The sequence below is a fragment of the Panthera pardus genome, unplaced genomic scaffold (assembly GCF_024362965.1).
Source record: "Panthera pardus isolate Hobbes unplaced genomic scaffold, ASM2436296v1 HiC_scaffold_20, whole genome shotgun sequence".
Taxonomy (NCBI): Eukaryota; Metazoa; Chordata; class Mammalia; order Carnivora; family Felidae; genus Panthera; species Panthera pardus.
The window spans coordinates 55,843,478-55,858,603 of NW_026526766.1; the positions used below are offsets into that span (position 1 = coordinate 55,843,478).

A 15,126-nucleotide genomic window follows, 5' to 3' on the forward strand; every position below is an offset into this window, starting at 1 on the left:
CATCTAGGCCTGACTGATTTAAAAGATTCTGATTTCATTGACCTCAGAGTCATGTAAGCATTTAAAGACACTGCAGTGAAACTAGAAAGGCAAGCCACAGAATGACACGTTTATGACACAAAAAACTAACAAATGACTCACATCTGTATATACACATCAGTAAGAAAAAGACAGACAACCCAAAATGAGGAAAAGACCCTAACTGGCATTCCCCAAAGAGGAAACCCATAAGATAAATTAAAAATATGAAAAGCTATTCAATTTATTTCTCAATCAGCAAAATGGAAAATAAAACTACAATGAGATATAATTAAACAATTCCAGACTGGCAAAAATTTGAAAATCAACAGGAAGTGTTGGCGAGGATGAAAAACAATGGGATTGCTCATACACCACTTGTGGTAGCATACAGAGCTTTGGAAAGCTAATGAAGTGGAAGATCTGCATGTCCTCACAACTAGAACTGTACTGGAACACAGGTATAAGGACATTTCACAGTTACAATGTTCAGAAGAGCCCCCCAAATAGAAACAACCCCAGCTGTCCATTAACAGAATGGTTAAAAGGTGGTATATTCATATGATTGAACACTATATAGCAAATAAGAACAAAACTACAGCCATGTGCAAAAACATAGACTGAACTCAAAAGTATAATGATGAGCAAAAGAAGACAAATAATATGGTGTGATTCTATTCATAAAAGTTAAAAAACAGGTGCACAGTAAGTTATATAGTTAATGGATGAATACATAAGTGGTAAAACTATAAGAAAGAACAAGAAAGTGATTTAGCATAAATGTCAGGAGTACAGGGGACTGTGACTGGCAAGTTGTATAGGGGTTTATGGGGTGCTGAAATGTTCTATTTCTTAATCTGGGTAACTGATTATGAAAGTGGTTGTTTCTTTATTCTATACTATACTACACTATACTATACACATTTAGGCTTTAAGCATATTTCTGTATAGGCTATTTTTCACAATAAAGTGATCTAAGTGGTTGAGGAGCACTGCATTAAAGGACAATTCAACAAAAATATATTTGTACATAAATTAATAAATTCCCAGAAAAGGAAAAAAAAATGATTTTAAACCGTTAACAGTGGATATCTCAGTGGGGAGTAGGGAGTTGTATACAGTAAGTTGGAAGTGGCCTTTATTCTTCTATCTTCTTACATATTTTTGCAAGGTTTGTATCTAATAATGAGCAAGTGTTAAAAGATAACTTTTTAGAAGTTTTTTCAAATTTATTTGAGAGACAGACAGTGCCCCTAAAAGAACTTTTCATGAAAGATTTGGAAATGTCTTTGGAAGGATATACAAAAAAACTTGCCTCAGTTTGAAAAGGGAATAGAAGGGATATTTTTATTGTACCTCTTGAATTCCGAACCCATGTGAAAATTACTATTAAAAAAAATTTTTTTTAAGTAATTTCTGCACCCAATGTGGGGCTCAAACTCATGACCCAGAGATCAAGAGTCACATGCTCTACTGAGTCAGTCAAGTGCCCCTTACCCATTAAAATTTTTACTTAAAAGTAAGGATATTTCGGGGCACCTGAGTGGCTCAGTCAGTTAAGTGTCCAACTCTTGACTCCAACTCATGGTCTCACGGTTTGTGAGTTCAAGCCCCACATTAGGTTTCTGTGCTGACAGTGTGGAGCCTGCTTGGGATTCTCTCCCTCTCCCTCTATCTGCCCCTCCCCTGCTGACTCTCTCTCTCTCAATATAAGTAAATAAACTTAAAAAAAGAATATTTCTCTCCAGTAGCTTTTCCCACTACCATAGATATACACATTAGCAGTCTGTCAAACTAGCACAAGAGTAGCCTCTCATGCACAAGGTTCTCCCACACACTCGATGGCACTTAGACAACAACCCTGTACAGAAAGGAGCTATTCTCTTAGAGGACTCACATTTTACAAATGTTAGGTAGCATGCTTGTCATGGCCCTCTGGCTAAATTCCATTATTCTTGCTAGATAGCAAAATGAATTCTTTCCCTGTACTTAGGTTACTATCATGGGGTAGTAAGGAAGAGTTACCTCTAAGAGGAGCTCCACACTCTCCACCTGAAGCTCTTGCAGTCCCACTATCTGTACCACGTGGTTGCTATCTTCTCTTGCAAAGAGCCTGCAGACACAAGAACATGGTTGGTACAACAGACCTGCTATAATGGACTTTGTTCTTGCCTCCCCAGAAACCTTCCACCATTTCCCTATTAGGTAGCAGTTCTGTTATTTGAGTGAGATTGATGTGTATCCTCCCCGCCCCACTCGCACACCTCCTGATCACAGCCCTGGGCTTCAGAGATGGTCCTTGACTATTGTAAACAAATCAACATCTTTGGCTACAATTAAAAGAATGAACATATAATGCAGACATATGCCAATCAACAGATGGTATATTCGTGGCTTTAGTGATTGGTTCAGGAGTGGATATGGGATCTCTGCTGGTTCAATCAAAATAGTTCTTGTTTCTGGTCGTTAGGTGCCTGGGGGTGAGGTGCTGGTGCTCTTTCTGGAAGTGAAAGTATGTGGCCCTGGGAGCAGTGGCAGCCATTCCGTATCTGCTAGAGGGCCAATTTTGAAAGCTAACATCATAGAAGGTAGAGCAGAGAGATGTACAGAAACTGGGTTCTACTCTATTTCCAACATAAGGAGTCTTCATATATCTTCCAAGGGAGGAAGGAAGAGCTGGTGCTATAACTGAATTTCTCAGGCCTAAGGCTATGGTCTATCATCATCATTAAACCAGATATATCAAGGGGCATATATTGAATCTATCAAAGACTCGAAGATTATTTTTCTCCCTTAATAAGATACTGATTAAGGTTAAGAATGGAATTCCACTTTATACCCAAAAAAGGAAATGATTTTCTCAAAAATTTTTTTAGTTTGTTTCACCCCAAATTTCCAAATTTTTACAGAACTGGAGAAAAACTGCTTCACCAATCCCCATGACCTATCAGAAACTAGTTCTATTAGAACAGTCAGGCTTCTGGAATAAAAGAGGGATCAAGCTTTCAGAGCCCTCAGGTCATTCCTAAACATACAGGCCCTATGCCCTGAGCTCACCCCAGAACAGTTCCTAATGGACAGCCCAAAATGTACTTCTAGCTTTTTAAATTCTATAAGCCAGAAATGTATTTCTATCACTTTTTATGCAAGCCTATAAAAACAATTTATCCTCTACTTTAAGAGTTAATTTGTTGGGGGTTGGGGGTTGCTGGGGGGCTCAGTCAGTTGGTTTGGCTTCTGACTCTTGATTTCAACTCAGGCCATGATCTCACCATTTGTGAGTTTGAGCCCCGAGTTGGGCTCTGTGCTGACAGTGCAGAGCTTGCTTGGGATTCTCTCTCTCCCTCTCTCTCTGTCCCTCCCCCACCTCTCAAAATAAATAAACTGAAAATAATGCAAATATACAGGGCAATATATCTGAGTCATTCATTAAAGAACCGCACTCACAAATAACTAGATATCCTGACTGTCCCTTCACCCAAAGAAACCAACCAACAAACCAGACACAGACACACACACACACACACACACACACACACACACACACACACACACCACAACAGCTTTTATCCCCTTGCCAACTGTTCTTTAAACAAAGAGGACTTAAACTTCCTGCATTTTGACCTCAAACTTTCTAAATGATTAAGTTCATTCCAGTGTATCATACTCTTAACTCTGGGAAAAGACCATGCAGGCAAAGCATCCCCAGAAAGGAACACAAACTACCCCCTCAAGCAATAAAGGACTGTCCCAAGCCAGCAAGACTCTATCCATGATTGGCCCTAAGACAATGATCAACTTGACTTCACTGCCCACCTGCACAAACCCATTGACCTTTGTCCCACTTTCTCCTTATATAAACCTAGAAATATTTTCGGCACTTTGGAGGCAATCTTTGAAATGTTAGTCCGTTGTCTTCCTGGTGGTAGCCCCACTGAACTAAATTCCTTTCTTGTTTCACCACTACTTGTTTCTCTGCCTTTGGATTTTGTTGGTGGCTAGTGGTTGAACCTGGTCTGTTTGAGACCTCCAGAGCCAGATGCTCTTGCCAGTGTCCAGCTACATTCTGACTGGAAAGATCTCCTAAGTAATAGTGTTGGGGCCTTGGAAGAGAAGCTGTGATTGAGCTAACTTGAGGCTTCAAAAACCAACAGAGGATAATAAAGAAAAGCAACTCTTCTCCAAACCAAACCTAGAGCAGAACCCTCCCTTTATTTGGCAGTTGCTGTGTCAGGACTAAACCCTGAACACCTGTACATCCTCTGAATTGTGGCATACCTAAAGGTCCCCTTTTCTTGGAATAGTCCACAGATGGTGGTCTGCCTAAGCCCAGTTGATGGCTTCTCCAGTTTCACTACTCAATACTCTTATAGGTAACAAAGGCAAGCTGAGAGCATAGTACAAGCGAACACCCCCACCACCCATCCCCCAGGTGGGATTTGTAAAACATTCTTCAGGCACTCCTGGCTGCCCAAGAACAAAGGAAAGGGAAAAACAAATGGTTAACTGATAGAGATCATCATGCAGGACAAGAGTTTGCATCAGTTTGCAACTGTCTTAATAATTTACAAGTAAAAAGGCAATCTCCAGAAACCTATGGATTCAATTTCCTAGAGCCCTAACCTCATTCTCCCCTCCACAGGATAGAAAATCTTTTATAATCAGCCACTCTTCCCAACCCCAGTGCAGCTCTTTCTGCCACGGGTCCTGTCCTCGTGCTTTAATAAAACCACCTTTTTGCACCAAAGACATCTCAAGAGTTCATTCTTGGCCATCTTGGCTCTGGACCCCAACCCTTCAAACGTCAGCACCTTTGGCATGGGGGCCTGCCCTATCACACTCTACTGAACTCAGATGCTCTTCTAGCCCAACCCCCATTCCAGTGTTTGCCTGGAATTTGCACATCCTTTTGGACAGCTCTGTAGGGGCTTGGATACCTTTGCTGGGGGCTAGTTTCTGTCACTGATTTAGTTTCCCCAGCCTACCACCATGCTCTGCCCCAATTCCCTTCTCTCCACTTGTGACTGCTCCCAACATGTCACAGTTCTGGTTAATTCGGTTATGACACTCTTTTATCTTTCCACCCCCCTTATTCCATCTCTCCTCCTTATCCTCCCAGTCAGTCGGTACCTTCACAACTTTGTTGTTTCCTGCTCAGTTAAAGTCAGCTCTTTCAACCTAAACAAAACTTGAGGCCAGAAAAATACAATAGGATTTAAATCCATTTCTAAGTTACTGTATTATGTTTCAAGGGCAACAGTTTAAGACTTAGAAGAGTTAAAAGTCTAACGTGAAGAAGAGAGATGTATTTAAAAAAAAAATTTTTTTTTAACGTTTATTTATTTTTGAGACAGAGAGAGACAGAGCATGAATGGGGAGGGTCAGAGAGAGAGGGAGGGAGACACAGAATCTGAAACAGGCTCCAGGCTCTGAGCGGTCAGCACAGAGCCCGACGCGGGGCTCGAACTCACGGATCGCGAGATCATGATCTGAGCCAAAGTCAGACACTTAACCGACTGAGCCACCCAGGCGCCCCGAGATGTATTTTTTTTAACTGATCTCAGAAAATTATCATTAAGTTTACCCTAAGATTATTGAGAAAAAAAAATAAGAGAAAGCAAGAAACATTATTTATAGTTCTTCCAGTGTAATAATAGGCAAAAGAATAGGAAGGTATTTAAGTACATGTTGATATCCTGATTTCCTGAAATCATCACCCTTTCGCAGATCAAAGTAAAAGGGATAGTCTTTTGATAAACATACGGATATAGATCACTTAAAAAATACTAATGGAAGGCTAATTTGCATTCTTTTCTAGCTGAACTGATTTAAAAAATATTCATCTAATTCAGGAGACTCATCTCAGAAAAGGGCACTAATATAACAAGACCTTGCATTAAATCCCATGATCATTAATTCTGTGGACCCTCGCTTAAAACAATGATGAACAGATTTGTAGTTTCCCATTCATAACCAGTACCTTTTTCTTCTATTTAAGAGGTCATAAAGCTGTCCACAGTAGATTTCATAGAAGCTGATCCACACAAAGAGGTGCCTTTTTGGCTGGGACACTTCTAGTTGCCTGAAGATCTCTTTGGCAGCCAGAGCATAGAGTCCTGGGTTCTGATGAGTTCCTATCATGGTGTAGGTCTTCCCAGCACCTGTCTGTCCATATGCGAAGCAAGTGGCATTCCCTCTAGGGGAAAAAAATCATTCATATAACATATACACTAAGAGAAATGTTAATCTACGTACAGATTTTTCATGACCAAAGTCAGGTAGAAACAGAATGCTGTTTATAGCTGACAAAATTCAGCTATGAGCATACAATCCTTTAGGGAGAGGAGGGTTTTACATGATAAAAACACAGGAAGAGGAAAAAACATTCTTAAAGCAGCACATGAGTTTTTTAATAGGAATTTTTCATGGAACTGGTTATATGATAAGTCTGGAAGCAAATAAGAATTCCATGCTAGATGTCCTAGAGAATCTAAGAGATGATTTTGTCTTAATCCGAAAAAGTAAGCTTGATGAAAGAATAGAGAATTAAAATAAATACAAAAATAACAGAAGACCATATGATTAACAGGGTGGTAATGACCACTCATATAAATATTAATGAAGTTTAGATGTGAATAAGCAAGATATTTGAGGAAGGACTCACAGAAGGGTTTTTCTAAGAGCCTCAGTTTTCACTTTCATTAATAAATTAATTAGTTACTTGATTTCTAAGATCCCTTCTAGCTCTGACACCATGTGGTTCTAAGTAAGAATCACTATTCTTGCATGTAGGGTGGGTATGTGCATGGGTATGAGTGTGAAGAACTGCAGAATAAAAGGTGCAGAGGAGAGCTGGGAAACTATCCTGCCAATCACCGCATGTTTTTGGAGGAGCTAGAGGCCAAGATTACCTGAGTATTGGAGGCTCAACTATGTAGTACAGAGTAGAAAATGAACATAATGTTAAGTAATAAGCAGCTATTGCAGACTCTTGAACAGGAAATTGCATGGAGATTAATGATAAAAGTAGCTACTTGCAGTAAGAAAAAAAGTCTGTGAATACACAGAAGGGAACACTGGAGGTGGGCAGAGAGAAGAACATGAAGAAAGAGGCCTGAAGCCAGAAAGAAACCCAAGAACCAGTAATAGGACAACAGCAAAGGAACCATATAAGTGTGAGAATAAAGAGATGGTAGCTAATCAGATTTAAGCTGTTTGAGCAGAGACCAGGTACTCCTTGTCTTTTGAATCCAGGCTCCCAGTAGTATGGGCATTTGAATACACTAGGAGAGGCACAGATAGGAAAGGATTAATGGAGGAAAATGTAAACACATTGCAGAGGATTTAGTAGAATGAGGGGCACCTGGGTGGCTCAGTGGATTGAGTGGCTGACTCTTGATTTCTGTTGAAGTCATGATCCCAGGATCCTGGGATCAAGCCCTGTGCTGGGGTCCACACTAAGTGTGGAACCTGCTTAAGATATATTTTCTCTTTCTCTTTCTCTTTCTCTTTCTCTCTCTCTCTCTCTCTCTCTCCCCCCCCCCCACTCCCCCTCTCCCCCTGCTCATGCTCTCTCTCTCTAAAATAAAAAAAAAAGATTTAGCAGAATGAGAGTAAAGAATATCTACCTTATCTTCTGAACATTTTAGTGATGATCTTTTTGAAAAACAACAATATGGGCATGAAAAATCTCTTATTGCACTTTGCATAATGGATGCACTTAACTTGTAGCTCTCTTATTTTTTAACTGGTACTGTCCTAACATTCAAATTCTAACTTTACAAACTTGCTCTCTTAAAAAGTACTCCCTAAATTTGATATATAAGAAATCAAACCTGAAAGGCATTTCACTTTTTCAGCCTACTTAGAATTAAAAAAATTTTACTGACTGCTATTAAACAACAATAAAAAGAAAACAGACAAACAAAAAAGGGGCAAATGAAGGTATCTGAATGGCAATAAGCACATGAAAAGATTCTCAGTATCATTAGGCATTTTGAAATTCAAATTCAAAGCACAATGAGATAAAGTTACATACCTATTAGATTGGCTAAAATAAGACTGACAATACCAAATATGGTGAGGATGTAGAAATGCAATTCACACACATTGCTGTTGGGAATACAAAATGGTGTGAGAAAAACTGTTTGACACTTTCTTATAAACACACACATATCCTAAGACCCAGAAATTCCATGTCTAGGTTTCACCCAAGATGAATGAAAACATGTCCAAGAATCAAAGACTTGTACAAGAATGTTCATACAGCTTTATTCATAATAGTCCAAAACTGGAAACAACCCAAATATCCATCAACAGGAGAATGGACAAATTATGGTATATTCATAGAAAGGAATATTAGTAATAAAAACTACAGATACATGTACTAATATCAAAAAAACATTATGCTAAGCCAAAGAAGCCAAGCATAAAAGAACATATATGGGAATGATTCTATTTCTGTGACATTCTAGAACAGGCAAAATATATAGTGACAGAAAGCAGGTCAGTGGTTATATAAGACCTGAGGGTAGAGGTGGAGGTTAACTAAAAAGGGACACAAGAGAACTTTCTGGGGTAACGGAAATGTTCTGTATCTTGTTCAAGGTATTGGTTACTTGGATATATACAACTACTAAAACTCATGAAACTTGAATACTTCTTAAGATCTGTACATCTAACTATATGTGAATTATATCTCAATATTTTTAAAGTTATAAAAATTATTTTTAAAAAAGTCAGGGGCACCTGGGTGGCTCAGTTGGTTAAGCATCCAACTTCGGCTCAGGTCATGATCTCACCGTTCGTGGGTTCGAGCCCCACACCAGGCTCTGTGCTGACAGCTTGGAGCCTGTAGTCCGCTTTGTATCCTGTGTCTCCCTCTCTCTCTGCCCCTCCCCTGCTTGAGGTCTGTCTCTCAAAAATGAATAATTGTTTAAAAAAAAAAAAGTCAAAATACTCTGGGGCACCTGGGTGGCTCAGTCAGTTAAGTGTTTGACTCTTGATTTTAGTTCAGGTCATGATCTCACTGTTTATGAGTTGAAGTCCCACATTGGGCTCCATGCTGGCAGTGTGGAGCCTACTTAAAGTTATCTCTCTCCCACTCTCTCTGCCCCTCCCCAGCTTGTGTGCACTTTCTCTCTCTCTCAAAAAAAAAAAAAAAAAAAAAAAAGTCAACTCATTTAAAAAATAAATAAATAGGGGTGCCTGGGTGGCTCAGTCAGGCGTCCAACTTCAGCTCAGGTCATGATCTCACAGTTGGTGGGTTTGAGCCCTGCATGGGGCTCTGTGCTGACAGCTCAGAGCCTGGAGCCTGCTTCAGGTTCTGTGCCTCCCCCTCTCTCTACCCTTCCCCCACTCGCACTCTGTCTCTTGAAAATAAATAAACGTTAAAAAAATTTTTTTAAATAAATAAACAAAATTAAAAAGTCAAAATACTCTGGTATCAGTGATTATAGCAGACCATTTGGCATTTTCTATCAATACATGCCTATATTTTGAATATACAACAGGGCTCCCTAAGGCCTTTTCTATCCCATTTATATGTTTATTTAAAGTGTGATTATTTCAAAATTAAAAAAAATACATCTATAAAGAACAGATGACAGTCACTTACCTATCCCACTCCAATGAAAAAGGTAACTGAACTATATAGCCAGAATACATAATTCCTGTTATCAAAAGTTCAAACTATAACCACTTAAACCTTTTTATTCTGAGGACTTTGATGAAATTATATTGCTAACAACATTTTTGCTGAAAATTTCTTTTTTTTTTTTTTTTTTTAAATTTTTTTTTTCAACGTTTTTTTATTTATTTTTGGGACAGAGAGAGACAGAGCATGAACAGGGGAGGGGCAGAGAGAGAGGGAGACACAGAATCGGAAACAGGCTCCAGGCTCCGAGCTGTCAGCACAGAGCCTGACGCGGGGCTCGAACTCACGGACCGCGAGATCGTGACCTGGCTGAAGTCGGACGCTTAACCGACTGCGCCACCCAGGCGCCCCATGCTGAAAATTTCTAAATGCTTGGTAACTCCTATAGAGATAAGGCACTCTTTAACAGAGTCTAAATTCATCAGATTAAGACACAAATTCATGTTTAATTAAAAAACTGAAAAATTTAAGTGATGTTTATAAAGAAATATGATTATGGAGAAGAGAAAATATGAAGCAAGAGAAGCAAATAATTACTATCATACCCATTGAAAATATGCTGAATGAGTGGGTGAGTAGTCTTCATGTATACATCCCGGTTGGTGCATGCTTCACCAAAGACTTCATCAAAATAAAAAACATGCTGAAAAAGAAATGTGATTTTTATAGAGACATTTCCTGGATTTTCTTCACCACTATTCTACTTAACACATAAGAAAGGTGCGAATATGTTTTTAACTACTGACTATGACAAATTTAGAGATAAATAAGCAGTCAATAACTGTCAAATGACAGGGCCTTCTTTTACTTGAGCTCTCTGTAGACATATTCTTATAATGTAAAAACTAAGGCACATAATTTTTGTTCTCTCTTAAGTGAAGTAAACTGATGAGTACAAGAGTAAGCCAATCCTCCTTAGGTCCAGGAGAACTCAATTCTATGGGGATTATCCTCACAGCCCAGCTAGGGCCAGCATATTTGAAATTTAGGGAAATTCTAGAGGAAGGTTTCCATTTCATAGGTTACACAGCTGAGCTTTTAATTCCATAAACATGTATTGCTCAGCTGGTAACATGTGTACCTGTAGTAGGCACTTCAAAGGGCCCAAAGATATTGACATTACCCTACCATTACCCGACTCGACCACCTAAAGGTGTGAATCCAGACAGTATACACATGACTCTAAGCTAGAAAAAATGTGAGAGATAAAGTACATGTAGAATTCAAAAGAAAAACATATTCCTTCTAATTAGAAAAGAGATTATGAAAAATACTGTATAGATAAAGGGCCATGGGGAAAGAAGAGGAATTTGAGAGGTATAGATGGAGGCAGGGAAGAGAGTCCAGGCACAAAGAAAACATGAGCAAATAGTCAAAGCAGGAAAACACATGGAACATTTTAGGGAACAGGGAAGATTCAGTGTTGAAATACAGGATTTTGTAGGTTGAAAGGTGAAATAGGCGGCTAGAATAATGAGTTAGGACTACGGTGTATGAGTATTGGGACACTAGCCTTAAGGTCAGAATGTTCATATATAATTTAGCAAATAGTGGGAAGACAAAAACCTTTGCAAAGGGAAGGGATGATCCAAGCCATTTTACTGGAAGACTAATCTTACTGCACACTGTGAATGGACTAAGAACAGGGGCACTGCTAATCCAGTGGTGAGGTAAGAAGGATCTAAATTAGATGATGACAATGAAAATAAAGAGGAGATGGACGCATGAGAAATTTGGCAACTAATGGCCTGGATTGGTGGGAAGAAAAAGTAGTAAAAGATGATTCCCAAATGAAAAACCATGATAATTTGGAAAAGGATAGATAACTCTACTAAAAGGGGTCTGGAAAGCATTAATTCAGCAGCCATAATCACTTGCAAAATTTAGAGGCTTATTATGTTGGTAGCCCAGCTATCTCTGAGTAAAAGTCCTAATTTCAAGCTTGACTGTAGTGTAATAATGGCAGTCCATACACAACAAGGGGGACATGAGGCCCTATCTTCTGCTACCTCTTGGGCCCGCTCTAAATATCCAGTTAAGGAAAAATTGCATGGGAAAACCCAGCAAAGTAAATTGGGGCAATTTATTATAGGTCACTCTACCCCCATTTGATTCTGTTTCGTGTGCCATTACATTAGAATGGAAATTTGTTAGGGCACCTGAGCAGAAATTGGGGCCACTAAGATGAATTTATCAGTTAGAAAATATCTCCAAAAGTTAGGAGGTGAGAAAATAAGGAATCTGTGCAGCATGATAAAGAAATCTGTGAACTTTTAGTGGCATAAAATGTGATTAAAAAAAAAATTTTTTTGTTTTATTTATTTTTGAGAGAAAGAGAGAGAGAAAGAGCAAGTGAGCATGGGAGGGACAGAGAGAGAGGGACACACAGAATCCGAAGGCAGGCTCCAGGCTCTGAGCTGTCAGCACAGAGCCCGACGCAGGGCTGAAACCTACGAACTGCGAGATCATGACCCAAGCCGAAGTCAGACGTTTAACCGACTGAGCCACCCAGGTGCCCCAAAATATGTGATGTTTTTAAGAATAAAATGTTTCTAACTGTTGAATCTGGGTGATAGGTACATAGGGGTTCTTTATATTTTTTAATAAACTTGAAAATGGCGATAATAAAAAGTAAAATATATTTCTAAAATATATTTTTTGGTGTTTCTCAGGAAAATAAGAAAAAAGTGAAAACAAGTAAACGTGGGAGTTTTAAAAAGTGTTCTTTTACTTCATTGAATATATGGCTATTCTTCATCTCCTTCTATGAGTGCTTGTGAATAACTTCAGCTCCTGAGTAAACACCTTAGAAAACACTTATTGATTAAAGGGATTAGTATCTTTCCTTCCAAGAGGATTTAGGTATTGATTTTTCCAGTACTTCTGTAAGTATCCTTAATGAAAGATATATGAACATGCAAGATTATTCTAATTAACATGTTACATATGTTATATATGTTAATTATAATAATGCTATTATATAAATATAATAAATGCTAGCACAATATATAAATATATATATAATCCATAATATCCTTTGCATCACAGATACTTTCATTTGATCACACTTTATCAATTAGGTTGGATTAATACTCACTTTAGCCTTGGTATGATCAGAGTTCCATAATTTATTTTTTAAATAAAATTTTTTCAGATTATAAAAGTAACATGTATATTTATAGAATTTCTCTGGAAAGACAGAACAGGTAATAGTGGTTGCCTTCAAGGAGGAAATGGGATTAGCAGGATACTTCACTGCATACCTTTTTGTATGTTTTGATTTTGAAATAGGTGACTCTATCTTACTCAAAAGTTTTTACTTTTTATATAAAAGTAACATGCTGATTATAGAAAATTTTAAAAACATGGAAAACAACAGAGAAGAAAATCAAATTGCCTATACATCTTACTACACAGAGAGAGCCACTATTGACTTTTTGATATATTTCAGTACCATCTTTTTTCTATATACGTTTCTTTATTTAAGAAATTGGAATGAAACATATACACATTTGTTTCCTTGTCCTTTCACACATTATGTTGATATAAAATTTAATGGTAAGACAGCACACTACATGTATATGATCATATATACTAAGTAACAAAAGAAGATTTGAAAGGATAGGACATTTAATTAAATGGATACATAAACCTATTGTCTGAATTCCTAAGTAAGCTTAAAAATAAAACCCAAAGAATCTAGGATCAATATTTATTTGCCATGTTTGCTACAAACCTCCCTTTACTTCTTTCCACTGAAGAAAAGAAAAGGGGGTAAAAGCCCTCCCAACACTTGTATTATAGCATTGATAGGTAAGGATTTTGACCTATGAGAGCAAAGGTCCAAAGTTCAAACTGCAGAGTAAGTGCTATGAAAACTATGGGTATTCAATAAGTATTGACTAATGGTAATGACAAAGAAGGAAGGTTATTGTGTTTGGGGATAATGGAAAAATACAAAAGATAAGCTGATGCTTCTTTGAGGGAATTACCGTGACAAAAGCATCATTAACGATGTCTTGGGTAGATGGTGACTGGACAGGGCTATTACTACAGTTACAAGTAGGTATGGAACTAGATAACCTTATAACTAATTGGCATTTAGACCGTCTTCAAAATAAATATCTCCCATCTAGACCTAATAGATTGTGCATTGATCAGCAGTCAATAAGGCTGTTAAAGTGATTGGGTTGGTTATACAGTGACCTACTAATTTAGTGCCCAAAGAGTCAGTGGATTACTTTGAACGTTGCTGTGAAACTCAATTTTGATAGCCAAAGAAAAAGATGAACAATGCATGTGTAAAAGAGGGGGAAAGTGTTAATTTGACTTCAGCGTTAACGTATTTATTCCAGGAGGGTAAAATCTCAGCTGACTAAAGTGAAATGCTAGCACAACAGATTACTCACCACTTTTTTCTCTCTACCAGTCACTGGGTTTTGAGGCAAGAGAAAGAGAGAGAGAAGAATGAATATAACGTGCATGTTTAGGGAGGCAGATTCAGAGAAAGAGAGACCCAAATTCTCAAATCTTAACATCCAGTAGATTATCCTCTGTTTTATTTACAATTGCTTCATCATTTTAAGAGTACCTAAATTATGGTGTCTCCCATCTATGGACTTGCTGCTTCCATAGGAGACTGGAGAATTACTACAAGGGTATCTATCTACTTTAAGTAAGTTCCCTTCAATACCAAGCCTCTGTCCTTGGATTCTGTGATCTTTCTGGCAGGGAGTGAATATTTTTTGTGTCTAAGTTACCAGTGTTTTATGTAAATCCTTGTAAGTTATATGTAAAAATCATATCCCTGGATTACATTTACTCACACTATAATCTAACCTTCACCAAGTGGCCTGCTCAAGAGTCCAGTTTCCACCAAATAAAATCTAAGTCCAAAGACAGTTGAGAATTGAAATAAGCAGCTGAGTGGCAATCTGGAACCTTGTTGCTCAAAAACATATCCTCCATCATTAAACTCCAGACACACTCAGCAGAATAAATTCACACTGTGAGACACAGGCAAGACTTGAGACTAACTATGCAATCATCTCAGAGTCACCCTGGGGCACACCTCAGTGACCTGTCCTATCTACCACCAATTCATTACATTCTTTTTATCCCCTTGGGCCCCACTTTTTGCTGAATAGGTATAATTACATTCACGTAAAATGTGTCAAGCGAATGTATGATGCAACTCTATTGCCCTAGAGTGCAGAAATTATGTTATTGTTTCCCCCACTGCACTATCTATATATTTTTTTAATGAAGGCCCAGGGTATTAATGATTTACATCAAGAATGAATGTGGGGTGCCTGTATGGCTCAGTTAAGCGTCCGACTCTTGACTTCGGCTCAGGTCATGGTCTCGCGGTTTGTGAGTTTGAACCCTGCATCAGGCTCTGCGTGGAAAATGCGGAGCCTGCTTGGGATTCTCTCTCTCTTCCTCTCTCTGCC

The 15,126-nt window shown here is 38.3% G+C and overlaps 1 protein-coding gene across 6 annotated transcripts in view; it reads right to left on the minus strand.

Moving 5' to 3' along the window:
* Nucleotides 1-15,126, minus strand: part of KIF24 (kinesin family member 24) — a 73,442-nt gene that overhangs the window by 26,250 nt on the left and 32,066 nt on the right. For 5 of the 6 annotated variants that reach the window (XM_019424126.2, XM_019424128.2, XM_053908058.1 and 2 more), the window contains 3 exons: nt 10,219-10,316; nt 5,999-6,214; nt 2,044-2,131 (listed from right to left, as the gene is read on the minus strand). In XM_019424126.2, coding sequence (XP_019279671.2) covers nt 2,044-2,131; nt 5,999-6,214; nt 10,219-10,316 — 402 coding nt within the window. The remainder of the gene's footprint in view (nt 1-2,043; nt 2,132-5,998; nt 6,215-10,218; nt 10,317-15,126) is intronic. The other variant, XM_019424129.2, reaches the window with a different exon arrangement.